At 36.8% G+C, this 18444-nt stretch overlaps 1 protein-coding gene, 1 long non-coding RNA gene and 1 other non-coding gene across 6 annotated transcripts; 2 read left to right on the forward strand and 1 right to left on the reverse strand.

The window, feature by feature from the left end:
• The first annotated feature begins 703 nt into the window (after positions 1-703).
• Positions 704-775, forward strand: TRNAK-UUU (transfer RNA lysine (anticodon UUU)). The gene has a single exon. It is a non-coding gene; the product is annotated as a tRNA-Lys (tRNA).
• A 7268-nt stretch (positions 776-8043) lies between these two features.
• Positions 8044-13954, forward strand: LOC129894328 (4-hydroxy-tetrahydrodipicolinate synthase, chloroplastic-like). Of its 2 annotated transcripts, none has more exons than XM_055969969.1 (3): positions 8044-8413; positions 8526-8609; positions 12737-13954. In XM_055969969.1, the coding sequence occupies exons 1-3, from the start codon at positions 8352-8354 to the stop codon at positions 13662-13664; spliced, it is 1074 nt and encodes a 357-aa protein (XP_055825944.1). In that variant the 5' UTR covers positions 8044-8351; the 3' UTR covers positions 13665-13954. The 2 variants fall into 2 exon arrangements, with proteins under 2 accessions (XP_055825944.1, XP_055825943.1); XM_055969968.1 differs by having other exon boundaries at positions 8051-8413; positions 8523-8609.
• A 778-nt stretch (positions 13955-14732) lies between these two features.
• On the reverse strand, positions 14733-18180 carry LOC129895348 (uncharacterized). 3 transcript variants are annotated; one of them, XR_008767768.1, is made up of 4 exons: positions 17934-18180; positions 16756-17407; positions 15327-15714; positions 14733-15157 (listed from the first exon to the last, which is right to left on the reverse strand). It is a non-coding gene; the product is annotated as an uncharacterized LOC129895348 (long non-coding RNA). The 3 variants fall into 3 exon arrangements; XR_008767766.1 differs by having other exon boundaries at positions 14733-15714; positions 17934-18169; XR_008767767.1 differs by having other exon boundaries at positions 14733-15714; positions 17009-17407; positions 17934-18140.
• Between the last annotated feature and the right edge of the window lie 264 nt (positions 18181-18444).

Below are 18444 nucleotides of genomic sequence, written 5' to 3' on the forward strand. Positions count from 1 at the left end.
ATGAGGCTTAACATAGATTTTCAATCACACAGTTCATCAATATTAACTCAGTCTTCCTATATATGGTGACATTATCAATTTTTGTCGCTTTCAGTATAATACGATCGCTATTTTCTGCTACATTTGTTATCTGCATAATGAGAAATTGCGGATTAATTTTTTCTTTCTTAAAATTTCTCTTAAGTGCAATTTTTGGAGTATTTTCTGTTTTCAGTACAAAGATAAGTAAGAAGCAACTGTGCCCATATTGAACTTCTTTTGAATAATAATGTGAAAATAAACAAAATAAATATTTTTCAATTAATGCAAATTACTACATTGGGTGAGAATAAAAGTAAAAGCATCTGTTTTATCTTTTTTGGACGAGAATAGAACCTTAGGCCAAGTAATTGTTCCATCAATATAGTTAATTAAGATTATGGTGTCAAAATCGAAAATATTTTGTTAGACTTAGTAGATGGATCTATATTTATTTGTTATTTTGACCTTAATTTCTAACTCCACAATACTCAAAATAAAATAAAACTTAAGATTGAATGCTACGCTAATTTAATAGAGAAATATTTTACCATTGTTATAACAATATTTAAAATTTAAATCTAAAAAAGGACAAATAATTGAAGTTTATATATATATATATATATATATATGAAAGCAAGACGTAAAGATTTATATAATATAAAGGAAATAGTAAAAATTGTAAGCCGTCTTAGCTCAGTGGTAGAGCGCGTGGCTTTTAACCACGTGGTCGTGGGTTCGATCCCCACAGACGGCGTTGTTATTTTTATGTGATCTTCATCATATGTCAAATTCCAAAATCCTCTAATGTCATTTTGTCAGTATTTTCCTTGAACAAAATACTACAAAATTAGTGTGCAAAAATCTGAAATATTAAAATTCATTTAAATTCATTTTTTTTTTTATGTCTATCGCGATCAACAGCTTTTAGTTGTAAGCGGTTTCCCTTGGGTTTGGTTTCTTGATTCCTGTTACGGTTGAATAGTTTTTTTTTCTTTTTCTTTTCCTTTTTTGAGTTTGATAATCAAGAACGTTTAGAACTTGATTTGAACTTGATTTGAACCATTACTGCAATTGGAAAATTTGGGGAAAGAGGAAGACTTGATTTGAACCAAACTTTGTTCTTCAACGAAGAACGCTCCGTCTCCGGCTCCACCGCCGCCTCTACCTCCGGTTTCGCTGCGGGCTTCTTCTTCTCGGTATCTGATTCCGAAGACGACGAGGAGTCGTCACCGTAAAATTTGTTGGCGATCTTCTCCATCAACGACTCCCCTTTAGGATCCGAACTGTCAACGTGCTCCTCTATTTCCTGATTCGGAGCTCCGATTTAATCACCAAAGCAGATATATTCAGACTCTCAGAGTGAAAAAGAAACGACTGTATGTATTGCCGAGAAAATTGTGAAGAGAAACTGATATTTGTCCAGATCTCAAGTTTTTCCGGCGAAGCTTCAGTTTTTCCGGCGAAGCTCTAGTTTTTCCGGCAAAGTATTTTTTTTTTCAGGTGTACAAATCTGTATTTTCGGTGATAAAAAACCGTTGCAACTCAACTAAGTACGCCGACGTGAACAATATTCCGACGTGAGCAGTATTTTCCGGCGGCAACCAGGTTCATTTCTACCGGAGTTGGTACCTCCTGTTTTTATATCTTTATATTCTATCCTTTGTTCATATACTGGTAGTTATATTTTGCCGATTTTAAACCCCCGAATAATTTATTAGTTCATACGCATTTTCGTGGCTTTGGATAGTGATGGTAGACTAGGGTCATGTTCTCGCTCATGGACGGGGACGAGGGTAAGGAGAGGTAAGTGGGTTAAAGGAGCGTCTAGACTGAGAATAGGTTCTTGGAACATTAGGGACGTTAACGGGTAAATCCATAGAACTGGTTAAGATTCTAAAGAAGAGGAAGATTAATATAGCCTGTGTCCAGGAGACAAAATGGGTCGGCTCTAAAGCTAAGGAGGTAGACGGGTATAAACTTTGGTTTTCTCGTAAATCGAAGTATAGAAATGGGGTAGGCATTTTAATAGGCAGTGATTTAAGGGATCAGGTGGTGGAGGTTAGGAGAGTCAATGATAGGATGATGTCGATTAAAATGATCGTTGAAGGGATCACGTTGAACGTTATTAGTGCTTATGCGCCGCAAGCGGGCTTAAGCGAGAAGGATAAGAGGCGCTTTTGGGAGCAGTTGGACGAGTTAGTGGGAGGCATACCACCTACTGAGAAGCTTGTCGTGGGAGGGGATTTCAATGGGCACATCGGATCTATTTCGGGAGGGTATGATGATGTGCATGGGGGCTTTGGCTTCGGGGACAGAAATGGAGGAGGAACCGCACTGTTGGATTTCGCAAGAGCTTTCGGATTGGTGATAGCCAACTCGAGTTTCCCAAAGAAGGAGGACCACTTGGTAACCTTCCGTAGCTCAGTGGCTAAAACTCAGATAGATTTTTTACTCCTCAGGAAGGATGATAAGGGTTTGTGCAAAGACTGTAAGGTCATCCCGATCGACAACCTTACAACCCGACATAAGCTCTTAGTGATGGATTTAGGGATAAAGATGACAAGGACGAGGAGGGTCGGGGAAGAACGACCTAGGATCAGATGGGGGAGTTTGACAACGGTTAGTGCCCTTGAGATGGGAGAGAAATTGAAGGATATGGGGGCCTGGGATAGTAGTGGGGATGCGAACGATATGTGGGATAGGACAGCTAGTTATATTAGGGTTATAGCAAAGGAAGTGCTAGGAGTCTCGACAGGCAGTCGTAGTCGGCATCGAGGGGACTGGTGGTGGAATGGAGAAGTGCAAGGGAAAGTGGAAGCAAAGAAGGTAGCGTATGCTAAGTTGATGGAGAGCAAGGATGAGGTGGAGAAGTGGACGAATGGAGAACTGTATAAGATAGCGAGGAAGGAGGCGAAGTCGGCGGTTGCAACGACAAAAATGGCAGCTTTTGAACGTCTTTATGCTGAACTGGAAGAGAAAGGTGGGGACAGAAAATTATTCAGGCTAGCCAGGGCCCGGGAGAGAAGGGCACGCAATGTGGATCAAGTGAAGTGCATTAAAGACGAAGACGAAAAAGTATTGGTAGAGGAGACCCTTATCAAACAAAGATGGCAGTCATACTTCCATAAACTTTTGAATGACAAAGGGGACAGAGAAATTATGTTGGGAGATTTGGAACATACAGGAAGGAGTCACGATTTTGGGGGTTGTAGGAGTATTACGGTCGATGAGGTTAAGTATGTTGTTCGTAGGATGCGCTGGGGAAGAGCGATCGGACCTAACGAGATCCCTGGAGAATTTTGGAAGAGTGCGGGCTTGGTAGGTTTGGAATGGCCGACTAGGTTATTTAATGTCATCTTTACGACGACAACGATGCCCGTAGAATGGAGATCGAGCATCATGATCCCGCTTTACAAAAATAAAGGGGATAGCCAGAGCTGTGACAACTATAGAGGTATTAAGCTTCTAAGCCATACTATAAAAGTGTGGGAAAGAGTGGTAGAGATGAGGGTGAGGAGAGGAGTGTCTATTTCAGAGAACCAGTTCGGATTTATGTCGGGACGCTCAACTACAGAAGCCATCCACCTTATGAGGAGACTAATGGAGCAATATAGGGAGAGAAAAAGAGACTTGCATATGGTGTTCATCGACTTGGAAAAGGCTTACGATAAAGTCCCACGAGAGATACTATGGAGATGTTTGGAGGCTAAAGGTGTACCTGTAGCGTACATAAGGGTGATCAAGGACATGTACGAGGGTGCCAAAACCAGGGTAAGGACAGTAGGAGGGGACTCAGAACACTTCCCAGTTATGATGGGGTTGCACCAAGGATCAGCTCTTAGCCCGTTCCTATTTGCCTTGGTGATGGATGGATTGACGCGACAAATTCAAGGTGAGGTGCCATGGTGTATGCTTTTTGCGGACGACATAGTCCTCATCGATGAGACTCGTAGCGGAGTTAACGCTAAGCTGGAAGACTGGAGACGCACCTTGGAGTCTAAGGGGTTTAAGTTGAGTAGGACCAAGACAGAGTACCTAGAGTGCAAGTTCAGTGAGACACCTCAAGAGGTTGGTGCGGAAGTTAGGCTCGGGGACCAAGCCATCCAAAAGAGAAGTAGTTTTAAGTACCTTGGTTCTATCATGCAAGACAGCGGAGAGATCGACGAGGATGTCACACACCGTATTGGGGCAGGATGGATGAAATGGAGGATCGCCTCAGGTGTGTTATGTGACAAGAAGGTGCCACCACAACTTAAGGGCAAGTTCTACAAAGTGGTTGTTAGACTAGCTATGTTGTATGGGGCGGAGTGTTGGCCAGTTAAGGTCTCCCACGTGCAAAAGATGAAGGTTGCCGAGATGAGAATGTTGAGATGGATGTGTGGGCATACCAGGAGTGACAAGATTAGAAATGAGGCTATTCGAGAAAAGGTAGGAGTGGCTTCGGTGGAAGACAAGATGCGGGAAACGCGACTGAGATGGTTTGGACATGTGAAGAGGAGAGTCCCAGATGCACCAGTGCGGAGATGTGAGTGGCTGGCCATGGATGGTTTCAGAAGAGGTAGGGGTAGGCCGAAGAAATATTGGGGAGAGGTGATCAGACAGGACATGGCGCATTTACGACTTACCGAGGACATGACCCTAGATAAGAGGGTGTGGAGGACACACATTAGGGTAGAAGGCTAGTACATAGTGGTTTTATTCCCCCTTATTCGTAGGCGTATTAACGCACTATGATTTCTTATACTCTGATGTATGTTATTTATGGTATTTATTTATTTATGGTATTTATGTTATTATCCAATAATAATATCTACTATTTTCTGTGCTTTGATTATACTATTGTTTGGACCGTTTTTGTCATCTACTTATTTATTCTAATATTCTTGTCTGACCTTTTTCTATGTTTTTATTGAGCCGAGGGTCTTTCGGAAACAGCCGTCCTACATTGGTAGGAGTCAGGTCTGCGTACACTCTACCCTCCCCAGACCCCACGATGTGGGATTTCACTGGGTTGTTGTTGTTGTTGTATTTAAATTCATTGGTGGCATGTTAAAATTAGCATCAAGTGTCATTTTAACACTTTTTTAACAATCAGCTAAAATTATACAGTGCGTGTAACACACTCGCGAATGACCTGATATTACAATTAATTAAATAAGAACACGTGGTATTTGAGTGCAAAATAATATTTCAAAAATACATTAAAAGGTAGTCCGGTGCACTAAAGTTCCCGCTATGCGACATGGTCCAGGGAAGGAAAAAATTACATTATAGGGAAAAATTAAATTTCAGCCACAAATAATAAATAAAAATACTTATTTCTAAATCCCACCACAACTACCTCACCCCTCCTTCCTCATTTCTTTCCAAACTTTCCCAGCGCCTCCCCTGAACCCTTAATTTCTTCTCTGTTTTTAAGGGTTTTCATTAAATTTAAATTTTCACGTTTTACCGTAGATTTAATTTGCTCTTATCAATTTCGTGCTTTTAAATAGGAGCACAAATTATGCGTTATTTGTAGCCTCTTTCGATTTGAATGAACATTGTCTTGTTATTTACTTTTAACTTCATAATTGATGTCGGTATGCTCTTGGTGGGTGTGATGGGTCTACAATGGTGTGTAGCACAGAAATATATGACCCCCGCCATTAATCATCAATCTCACTTTTTTTTTCAATATTCAATATTTATATTGACAACAGTGTATCAAACAAATATAATTTATTGTAATAAATGAAAAATGTGCTTTAGAGCAATATCATATAGACATTTCAACCTCGAATTTTCAATTACGAAAGTAGATCAAGGCTTTCAAGGACTCCTGAGTTGGTGATTTGTCACCAGACAACACATTACACATTAGCAGATGGATGCTATAAATTCCTCCGAAAAATTATAAAATACACAAATAAGGTAATAATAATTATAATTGTTGGATCAAAAGAAAAACAAAGAGAAGAAAATAATGGTGGATGCGATTTTTAAATCTGAAAAAAAATAAATTATTTTACTATAGTGAAAAAATTAATGGCGATGGTGGAAAGAAAAGAGTGAGAGGAAGAAATAAAGAGAGAAGAAATATGAAATATAAGTGTTGGTATCCATTTTTCCAGCAAAAATTATGGAGGGAGGTGGTGGTGGTAGATTTAGAGAAGCAATACAATGAAGAAGAAAAAATATGGCTTGAAAACGGATTTGAATAAAAAATTTGACCTCCATTTGAAGAAGTTTAAGTTTGAAAAAATGATGGGAGATGGTGGCTTGAGAAATGGAGAAAAAGAAGAGAAAATAAAATAAAAAATGGTTAAATAAAACCTTTCACGCATTATTGTTGAGTGTATCACACTCACTTTGCCATATTAGCAAAATGTATCAAAATGACACAGTGGATTCTACATGAGGTGTTTAAAATGAACATCACTTAGTTAAGGTGTCTAAGTGAAACTTGGTGCTAACTTTAAAAGATTGATTTAGCCTTAAAATTCTTTTGTTATGTATCATCTTATGATATTTAAATGATACATGAAGCTCTTTTTTTTGCCTAACAGGATGAAGAATCACTTGTTGGTAGATAGAAAAATTCACCTTATTAGCTCTACTATGTCTTAAATTAAAAAAAAAAAAGAATTGATATGTTGAAGGTGTTTGATAATATGTCTAAGAACATATTTGGATTGACTTATTTATTTCAGGGGCTTTTAGACTAAAATAATTTTAAAATATTTTTTGTATTATTTGAGTAAGATTTTTTTAAAAAAAATACTTTAAAGCTCTTATTTTAAGATAAAATAATTAAAATAAGCTAAAAGGTAAAATAAGATCCTAACTTATAATTTTTGATTTATAAGCACACCTAAACATTTGCCGAATCATCTATTTTTTTGTACTTCTCTCTTGGAGAGTCCATGTTTTGATTTACATATTCAGGAATCTGCTTAGTCTTTTTTTAGAGTAAACTTCTTAAATATATGGTATGAGATTTAAAAAAGATATCATGATGATACTCAATGAAAAATTAAAGGAGGTAATGAAATACCAAAAAAATGGAGAGGGCTCACTCAAGAGGTGACCTTTTTTCTATTTTCGTTGTTCACATTAATTAATTAATTATTGAAATTATAGTGTTAGTTAATATTTTCATTTGTGGAGTAGTTTGCAATGTTTTTTTTTTTATGTGAGTCAAATTTTTTTAAAAAACAATCTCTTTAGGAGTAAGGTCTAATGCATATATTCTATTCTTCACAAATTTTACTTTATCAAATTTTATTGAATGTTATTTTTGTGGAGTAATTTGAAATATGATTGACTTTGGATAAGATTGTAAAATTTAAAAATAACATGATAAAATAATTTTGTTTGCAATTACATGTTTCCATTGCTTAGTAACTTTTTTTTTAAATCTCTTTCTAGGAGCTCCAACCCTTTTTGTCAGCCGATCAATTGGCGGATTTGCTCTTTCCCTTCAATTTTTTCTATTATTTTATTTATTTTAATTTATTTATCTTATTTATTTTAATATATTAAAAAATATGATTTACTCTTGAGATTTCACCCGTAGTTCATCATTGGAACCATGAGAGTGACATATATTATTTGAAAATTAGGTTAAGAATATTATAAATCACAATAATTAACAACTTAAAATATTTGAAAAACATATTAAAATATAATTAACTCTCAAAATTTTATATGTAACGCATAAATTGGGATTGGTTAACTATTGAAATTTCACATGTGCTACATAATTAGGACTGAGGAAGTAATATGTATTATCTAAAAATGACATTAAATATACTATAAATCACAATAATTAATAATTTAAAAAATATATTAAAATGTGATTAATTCTCGAGACAAAGAGAGTAACATATATTATTTATTACAATAATTAAGATCTTAAAATATTTAAATATTATATAAAAATTTGATTGACTGTTGTAATATCTAGTTAGAAAAGAAATCTGAATTATTGATTTTATTAATTGACACATGTTGCAAATCTAACGGTGGCTCCTGTTTTGTTGACACAAATAATTGAAGGGAAGAAAAAAAAAAGAGTGATCCGGAACAACAAAAAGAGGGGCCACATAGTCTCTCTCTAAGAAAAATAAAATGAGCCAAGTAAATTAGCAACGTGTTTTGTTGAAATATTCAAAGCCTACAAACACGTGAATGACTGAAATGCCTTTGATCAGCTTCAACTCTTTTATATAATAAGTAAAATAAAAAATAGAAACAACAAAATTTCAAGACAAAAACTACCGCCATAAAACCCTAAGCCTCTTCGTCGTGCTCCTCTTTTCCCTCTCGCCGTTGGCCATTTTTAAGAAATGTCATCCTCAATTACAAGTTGCTGCCATTTCTACGTTGAATCTGCCGGAACTACAAAGAGGTATGTATGTTGCTGGAGATCAACAGAATTTTGTGCCTTATCGTTTTATTCCCTGCAAATGGTGATCAAGTTGTTAATTTCTGTTCTGTGAATTGATACTGTTTGTTAGTAGGAGAAATGCAATATGGAAGTCGCCAAGAGCAGCAGTAATTCCAAGTTTCCACCTTCCAATGCGCAGTAATGAAGTTAAAAATAGGTAATATCCACTTACAGAGTTGATTCGGGATTAAATGTGATATCGTACATAAACAAGTTTTTTTCTTCTTCTTTTCCTTCCGTATTCTTATTTTTTTTCAATTGGTTTGAGGAAATCACATTAGTTAGGTGTTGCTCAATTGAATGGTTGAAAGTGCACACTTCTGCGTATTGGATATTGCCACTTCTTGTGGTTCTTGTTTGGGTATGCCAGACAAGACTACATGACAACTTGATTAATTTTGTATAATTGAAATGAAGTGGCAAAAAGGTTTGGAAAAATCACAGGTTATTGGAGATGATAGAAGAAAGAATGCAGTATATTCACTAATTTTACTTGCGAAAATAAGTATGCTAAACACAGAATTGACTTAATTGTATTAGATAACACAATTTGTAGTTGACAGATTTAATGTTTGTAAAACATGTTGCTGTCATGACCCAAAAACACAAGTCGTGATGACACCTATGTTCTCAACTAATAGGTAAGTCAATCCTAATGATTTCATCGATTCAATTTAATAAACCAAGTGGAAAATTAAGTGACACGTAAAATATCATGAACACTTAAATCTTTCACAAAATGTAATGCAGAAAAACTAAAATACCACCCAGATTGGTGTCATAACGACTTTTGTTTTTGGATCCTGACATTTTGGTATCAAAGTAATCAAAGAGTTATGACAGTTCAAAATCGCGTGATAAGGAGATAACCAATCCATTTCAAGGATAACATCAAAGTCTACCATATTTAAGACCTTCAAATCTGCTTGAGTATTATATCTCATCAAAGTAACTACACACTACCGATATACCACTACAGAATTTCCAACAGGAGTAAAAATATGTACAGGCAAATCAAGTGACTCGCATAACATATCCACATTCAAAGCAAAGTATGTAGATAAATAAGAATATGTAGAGCCTAGATCAAATAATGCTATAGCCGATCGATGAAAAATTGGAATAATACCCGTGATAACAATATCTGAAGCCTATGCCTTTGGCCTACTTGAAAAATCATAACATTGGGCACGGCTGCCCTTAGCTTATGAATCTCCATGACCACCACACCGGCCGGAATGGAAATCACCTCAGCCCATATGAGAACCATCGCTACCACTTTGTGCACCTTTCCTAATCGGAGGTTGTGCATCTTTAGAAGTCAAATCATGAGAACCTTGATACGAACTACAATGTCTGATCCTGGACAATCTCTTATGAAATATCCCATGTCACCACACTTAAAACAACTCCTATGGGGCATAGCTTGATGCGAGGAACCTAAATGACCAACATACCCTTCATGGCCTAAAGGTCAGGATGATGAGCCCTATGAAGTCTGTATCGAACTAGAAGTACTATGCATAACATAATCAACATTGGAGGCTGGCATAGTGGTATGAATCAGTCTGCTAGACTGAGGGTGATAACCCCTCCTTAAGTAACCTTGGAACCTAGGTGGAGCTCCACCATAATCGCTCTGCCTGAAGAGCCTTCTTGCTCTCACGCAGCTCAAATCCTTCATGCTAAATCATCTCTAACTCCTTGACAACATCTACCACTTTTTGAAATGGAATCCCAGAAGCGAAAACCTATTAAACTACCATGCGAGTCGAAATCATCAATCCTTTGACAAACCTTCTCACTCTCGGTGGGAAGTATCATTAAAGCGTGCCTATCCAAGGCATGAAATTTAGTCTCATACTCAGTAACTGACATACCCTCCTGTTGTAATCCTCAAACTTATCCCTTTCATTGCATGGAACAAACTTATCTAGAAATACGTGAGTAAACTAAGTCCAAGAAAGTAGAGGTGATCCAACTGGCCTACTATCAATATAATCCTTCCACCATTGCTTGGTAGGGCCAATCATCTGAAATGTTGTGTAAACTCTGTGGGATTCCACTAATCCAAGGTTGTGCAACCTCTCATGAAAACTAATTATAAATTCATATGCATCCTCACTTAAGTCATTAGTGATGGACAGGATAGGTCGGATCATGTTTAAGAGTATGGACCAATTCAGGCTCCGGTTGGTTTTATTTTCGCTTTAGTGATTCAGGATACTTTGGTTCGTATGTTGGGATTTCTTGAGGGGTTGACTCATGCGAAAATATTGCCTGTTGCATTTGATGGTTCACAGGCTCGTGCTGGAGGTCATACTCCACAGTAGATGTTTGCTTCAGGTTTTCAAACTCTAGGGACTTAGCCAACTGCTGTTCTAGCTCCTCGTTTAGATAATATGGTGTTGCACCACATTTGGCTAATATACTAATCATGGGCGTTGATGAGCAAAAGATGATCGAAAGGTTTAAGATGTTGAATCCTCCGTCCTACACTAGTGACTTGAGTGAGGATGCATATGAGTTTATAATCAATTGTCATGACAGGTTGCACAATCTTGGATTAGTGTAGTTGACACAACATTTTAGATGATTGGCCCTGCCAATCAATGGTGGATGGATTATATTGATAGTAGGCAGTCGTATCACCTCCACTTTCATCGGCTAAATTTACTCAGGTGTTTCTGTATAAGTTTGTTACACATAGTGAGGGATTAGAGCAGGAGGATATGAAAGTTACTAAGTATGAGACTAAATTTCATGCCTTGGCTAGGCACGCTTTGATGATACTTCCCATTGAGAGTGAGAAGGTTTGTCAAATGATTGATTATTTTGATTTGCATGGGAGTTTATCATGTTTTTGATTCTGGGGTTCCATTTCAAAAAGTGGTAGATGCTGCCAAAGAGTTAAAATTGATTCAGTGTAAGGGCAAAATGGCCTGTTAGGCAGGTGATTATGGTATGAGCCGAGGTTACTCAGGGAGGGGTTATCACCCTCAGTCTAACAAACCCATTCATGTCGTCGTCCGAATATGATTATGTTGGGCATAGTACTTCCAGTTCAATATATACTTCATAGGGCTCATCATCCAGGCCTTTAGGCTGTGGAGGGTATTCAGGTTCCTCGCATTAGTCTATGTCGGTAGGGGTTGTTTTGAGTGTGGTGAACAATGAACATTTCGTGAGAAATTGCCCCAGGACAGACGTAATGGTTCACATCAGGGTTCTCATGCTTTGACCTGTAGGGCTACACAACCTTCGATTAGGGGAGGTGCACAGAGTGGTAGAGGTGGTTCTCATACGGGGCAGAGGTGGATTCCTTTCCCGTCGTGTTAAGTCTGAGAGCGGTCGTGCCTTGTGTTATGCTTTTCTAAGTAGGGTAGAGGCATAGGCTTCAGATGTTATCACAGGTATTATTTTAGTTTGTCATCGGTCGGCTACAATATTATTTGATCTAGGCACTAGCTATTCTTATGTGTCTACATACTTTGCTTTGAGTTTGCACATGTTAATGTGAGTCACTTGATTTGCATGTACATGTTTCTACTCCTGATGGAGATTCTGTAGTGGTACATCGGTCCTGTGTAGTTACTTTGATGAGATATGATACTCAGGCGGATTTGAAGGTCTTAGATATGGTAGAATTTGATGCTATTCTTGGATAAGATTGGTTATCTCCTAATCATGCGATTTTGAACTGTCAAAACTCTTTTGCCTACTTTAATACCAAATTGTCACGACCCAAAATCACAAGTCTTATGGTACCTATGTTTCCAATCGATAGGTAAGCCAAACCCAATAATTTTATCAAATTAATAAACCAGAATAAGAGATTAGAAGGCACCGGTGGTTCCTTGATTATAGTTTCATCATCTATTTATGTGTGTAATTTGATGAATTGTTCATCTGTTTGACATGTTATTCCTAGCCTTGTAATGAGGTCAGTTTTTGATTTCATACTGTCAGTCTTCTGTGAATAAACAGTATTAGGAACTATCTAGTATATTGAATGCTTAGGTATTGCTGTGTCAACAAAATGGGACATTCATTATCATCTTGTTCTGATGAGCTATTAGCAGCAATCGATGATACGTGCATTGGAAATGGATCTGCATTTTCCTTGTAGGCAGCAATAAATGATACATGCATTGGAAATGAATAAACATTTCCCTTGTAGTTAAAACAAACAGCTAATAAGTGAATATCAGCATCAAGGAAATTTACAAGAGATGCATGCACACACAATGTTAACATAAATTCATTTAACTTTCTCTTATGCAGGACGTTTGCCGACGACATAAAAGCACTTCGATTGATTACTGCAATCAAAACTCCATATCTACCAGATGGAAGATTCGATCTTGAGGCTTATGACGCCTTAGTAAATTTGCAAATCGAAAATGGCGTCGAGGGTGTGATTGTTGGTGGCACTACAGGTGAAGGTCAATTGATGACCTGGGATGAACACATCATGCTCATTGGTCACACAATCAATTGTTTTGGTGGATCAATCAAAGTCATTGGAAACACAGGAAGCAACTCCACGAGTGAAGCAATCCATGCGACAGAACAAGGATTTGCTGTAGGTATGCATGCAGCTCTTCACATTAATCCCTATTATGGGAAGACCTCCATAGAGGGTTTGATTTCTCACTTTAACAGTGTACTCCCTATGGGCCCTACTATCATTTATAATGTGCCATCACGAACTGGTCAAGACATTCCCCCACGTGTAATACAGACATTAGCAAAGAGCCCTAACCTTGCTGGTGTCAAAGAGTGTGTTGGAAATGATAGAGTGGAGCAGTATACAAGTAATGGTTTGGTCGTGTGGAGTGGGAATGATGATGAATGCCATGACTCAAGGTGGTATCATGGTGCTACAGGAGTTATTTCTGTCACCGGCAACTTGGTTCCTGGTCTGATGCGTGAACTTATGTTTGGAGGAAAGAACCCTGTTTTGAACTCAAAGCTAATGCCATTGGTTGAATGGTTGTTTCATGAGCCAAACCCCATTGCTCTGAATACAGCTTTAGCTCAACTCGGAATTGTGAGGCCTGTCTTTCGCCTTCCCTATGTTCCACTTACAAAGGCTAAGAGAGAGGCGTTTGTGAAGATTGTTGGGGAAATTGGACGGGAAAACTTTATTGGGGAAAAAGATGTTCATGTTTTGGATGATAATGATTTTTTTTTAGTTGGTAGGTATTAGCCTTTTCCCAATCGGTATTGAGAAGTAAGTTTTTGTTGTTAGCTGCTTAATTTGATTTATGTTTTTTTGACATGAAGATATCTTTTTTATGTTTTTTTTTTTACCATGCATTCTTGTTTTCTTCTCTTTTGGGAGGCATGTACATTGTAGCTGTTAGTTTATGGACTGGATCATTTTCTTCTGTTTTCTATAAATTAGATCCTGGTTAATCTTCTCCTGCCTCGGCATGTTGTGGTGTATTGGTCATATTTCTCCAACGTACTTTATGTAGATGAGAAGAGTTGCTATAATTTGTTTTCGTGGGTTGTTGTATATAGTTTACTTTTGTGTTTGAACTAGTTAATGGCAAGTGAGATAAAGAAAGTATCTTGCCTTACGCTTAAAGCCTAGCCACGGTAGTCTTTCTCCAATGAGAATAAAGAAAGTTTATGGGCATCATGTTGGATGTTTGGTGTAAAGAAAGTGTAATTCTTTTTTAAATAGACTAAAAATCAAAGTATGACAAAAAAATTGAAACGGATGGAGCACTAGTTTCTCTGAAGTTATAGATAAGAATCGAGTTTCCATTGAATCATGAAGTGATTTATCTGTTGAAAAAAGCATGGTATTGTTATGAATGATGAAAATGATTTTATTACTGATTTCATGTATTTAAAACTTGCTTTTAGAAAAGGATACATGAGGGCAAACAAATGGTAAATAAAATGAATAAAAACTAAATACATATTAATATAGTAGCTGTTGAATTTCAAAGATTGAATAAAGTATTTATTATAGATAAAGTTAAGGTTATAACTTAGGTGACTTCACTTTTGCAACATGAGCAGAATCTGCCTTCTCACAATGCAAAGAAATTATGGTCAATTAACTTTAGCTACTCAAGCAACTTTCTGTATAGAGTTGGGAACATAAGTATCGTGTGACCACCTTGATTCCTCTTTAGTTTCGCGTCTTTCTTGATTAGTCTAATCCATTCCTGTTTAGGTAAAGGTGCTAGTATTCCTATCATGAAGAAGTTCATTTTGAGATTTGGAGTAAAATGCTAGTCTTCCAAACATCAACATATAATTGATGCATTGTGAAAAAACATCGTCTTCCTTTGCCAATTACATATGTTGTCCACTGTATCGAGGATCATACACAATCGTCCCCACTAGCTGAATTTCATCATATTAAACTAGGATCATACTATATCCCCAGTGTTAGTCTATTAAGTTACTATACTTGGTTATTTATTAGAAGATGAAACTGAGAAAGGATTGAAATCAAAAGTAGAATATGCTACTTTCTACTCAAAATTTTATAGCAATAGTCTCTCCATTTGCCATAAAGGGGAAGCAAAAAAAAAATGATATTGCACTGCCTGAAGTCAAAGCTAATGCCATTGATTGAATCATGAATGGTTGTTTCATGAGCCAAACTCCATTGCTCTGAATACAGCTTTAGCTCAACTCGGATTTTTGAGGCCTGTATTTTGCCTTCCATATGTTCCACTTACAATGTCAAAAAGAGAGGAGTTAATCATCCTGTTTGTTGTCAATGTGGTGCTATAAATGAAAAATAAAAAAAATCAAGGGCAAAATATCCCTCATCGTTGACATAAAGGAAAAAAGGATTAAAAGGGGTATAAAAGAAAATAGGTCTGAGCAATAAGAAACATACTTGGAGTATTTCTGATATGTTGAATCCTCTAGCCTTCCACTGGCAGAAGATTGATATGGAGGGAGCTAAAAATAACTTAAAGCACTCATATAAAATAATAACTTTAACTTAAAGTACTCATATAAAAATGTAAGTCAATATTATAACTCAATAATGAAAGTCGTATTTTTCAAAACAGATTCTGAAAGGCTCAACATAGCTTCACTCTACTCAGTCTATGAAACCTCTACCAATTGAAGGTGTCGAGATAAGCCCATGACCATCTTAAATAATGAAACAACATAAAGCTGATAATGAAGAAGATCCTCTGAATGCAAAGAGGTCTCACCAAAGCTATGGAAGATAGATCCTCAACGGTTCGTCTGTTGATGATCCCTAACACCTGTATCTGCATCATAAAATGATGCGGGTCGAATGACGTCAGTATATGGAATGTACAAGTATGTAAAATGGCCAAAAAGAAAACTTACATCAGGATACTCAACTCTTAAAATAGCTCAACTCAAATAAGTAGGCAATATAATAAAAGACAGTGCTTTAAAAATGCAGGAAATAATAAATACAACTAAGTATATGAAAATATAACACTTTACTTCTTGGGGAGTTTCACTAACCGACAATCATCATTTATGAGCTATGTGATGATACAACGAACTGCTGTCGTTGCCACAACCGTCCAATACCTTGTCAGGGTAAGGGACGCAAACTCATCTCTGGATCCAATAAAAGTCCTCTTTTGGGATAATGGGGAGTCACCTGAATGAACCGTACGATCCTATCCTACGTTGGCTACGTAGTTTATGGGGTTCGATTTGTACTATACTCTTATCCAAATTAGTGCTTAGTACTACTCCCAAAATATAATTTATTATGCTTATAACTCAAGCAAGCGTATTTGCTCAATTGCTCATTTAGTCTCTTTTGGACTTAGCTCAACTCGACTCATCTCTTCTCTTCATAGGATGTGATCTCAACTCAATGGATACATAAAAATATGAATTTGCTTCTCAACTAAATCTAAAAATATATATTTAAGTGAATTAAAGCTCAATCATTTATATAAATACTCGTGCTCAAAATAATGGTTAAGTGACTTCTCAAACTTGACTTAACTCGTGCTCAACTCTTTCTCAATCATATGATGAAAATAATTATTCGTTACTCAAAACAATGCATAAAATATTAAATGCAAAACTCAATTAGGGTTCATGTGAATGCAAACAAGAATTCATAAACCCAAAAATCCAATTCATGAAAATTATCAATGTAAAATTTAATATACATATAAGAACTCAATGTAATTTATATAAATCGGTTGAGAATTTTGCATTATTGAAACTGAAAATTCAAATTTGAAACTCAACTTGACTATATAGAGGTGTAGGGCACGAGGACGAACTTAGTCCAATGTTATGATAGCCTTACATACCTGGGATGAAGATTATCTAGGTGAGACTCGATGTTTTGGCTTGAAACTGTTAAGCCCTAGCTCTTCTCCTTCTCTCTAATTCATGTTCTCAAAAGGTTTTTTGTGTTAATGAGAGAAAGACTTTGTTGGGTACTGATAAGGGTTTAATTCTAGTCCCAAAATGGCTTGAGTTAAGTTTGAAAAAGGTTGAAAAAGACCAAGATAAACTTAAAATAAATGACAGGGCCCAGTGGGCGAGATCGGTCGAGCTCACCGTCCTGATCGGCGAGTCGCGGATCTCCTAGCCTTGCTCGCAAAACGTCCTCGAACTCTGAAGAGATTTTCTCTGAAATCTTTGGTGAGGTCGATATAGCTCGCCAACCAAATCGACGAGTCGCCGTTCCCTTCCCCTGTCTCGCCAATAGGCCTTGTTTCTGAGCAAAACTCTCTGAACTTTTTGGCAAGGTCCTCCAGCTCGTAGAACCCGTTCAGCGGGTCACCAAATCCTCCTTCGCCTTGATAAAAGTCTTTGATCCCTGAGTAAACTTCTTAGGACATTTTGGCGAGCTTCAGGGGGGAACTTGGCGTGTCGCCCAATAGTATTGGCAAATCGCCAAACGTGATGGCGAGCTCCAGCGGCCAATTTTCCTTGTGCACTCGTTTCAAACTTAATCTAGGATAGAATAATATAGAGTGTTACACTTAACATAACAAATTAATAATTGAATGGTTTAATATTTATAAATTTGTTAAATTTGTGAAGCTATATTGTCGAAGAGAAAACAAATGCATTGTTATGATGATGATGATGATCCAACTGCATGAGAACATTAAAATCACAACTTCAAAATGCATTTCTAGATGTTAATTAAATGATCTAATTACATTATTGAAGACAGTGACCAAATTATATACGAACTAGAACATCGAAAATCATAAATAGAAGGAAAAGAAAACAGAACTAAAATAATATCTTGTATCAATTGCTACATAGAACGCCCGAGATAACATTGCATCAAAATTGGAATGTAGTCTAAAGAGATTGCATCTGATGAGAGATAGAGAGAAAGATCAAACGCTGCTAGGAAGAGCTGGCCCAGAAAAGAACACTTGTTAAAATTTCAATATATTTGAATGAAGAAAGATTAAACAAAATTCTACATTCTGTGAACAGGAAAAAGTTGAAAAAATTAACTCACCGAAATTGAAAAACAAAGATGAACTGCAACCGTATAGAAATACCTTGAAAGGAAAGCAAATGTTGTTTCCAGATGAGACTAGGCTTCTATTAACGAGATAGAGAGAGTGAGAGAGAGGAGAGAGGAGAGAGGAGAGAGATTTTCCTTATGCTTTGTTGCGGCGGCTCTTCAATTCTAGGGTAAATTACACGTTGCTATTTGGTGTAGGTGAAAAGTTTAGAATACCCTTAAACAAACGTAAATAGTCTTTGAACAGACATGTTGATACCAAATGTAAAAGAAAATTAAAATCTATTGCGTAATTAAGTCGTCCAGTGTATATATATGTCACGACCAGACCTCTCGAATCATGATAATACCTACTATAACCCACCAGTAGAAAACACAATTTGTACACCGGAACTGCGAGTAATGAGATTAAGGGGAGAAACTAAATAATACTAAAACAATAATAGGAAAAACAGGAATAAGCGGAAACACAACGAATAACATATATACAGGAAAATATCAG

This window comes from Solanum dulcamara, chromosome 7, assembly GCF_947179165.1.
Source record: "Solanum dulcamara chromosome 7, daSolDulc1.2, whole genome shotgun sequence".
Lineage (NCBI taxonomy): Eukaryota > Viridiplantae > Streptophyta > Magnoliopsida > Solanales > Solanaceae > Solanum > Solanum dulcamara.

Coding starts and splice junctions, on each gene's coding strand:
- LOC129894328 (XM_055969968.1), top strand. CDS start 8,352: ATGTCATCCTCAATTACAAGTTGCTGCCATTTCTACGTTGAATCTGCC. Junction 8,414..8,522: donor TCTGCCGGAACTACAAAGAG/GTATGTATGTTG, acceptor ACTGTTTGTTAG/TAGGAGAAATGCAATATGGA. Junction 8,610..12,736: donor AGTAATGAAGTTAAAAATAG/GTAATATCCACT, acceptor TCTCTTATGCAG/GACGTTTGCCGACGACATAA.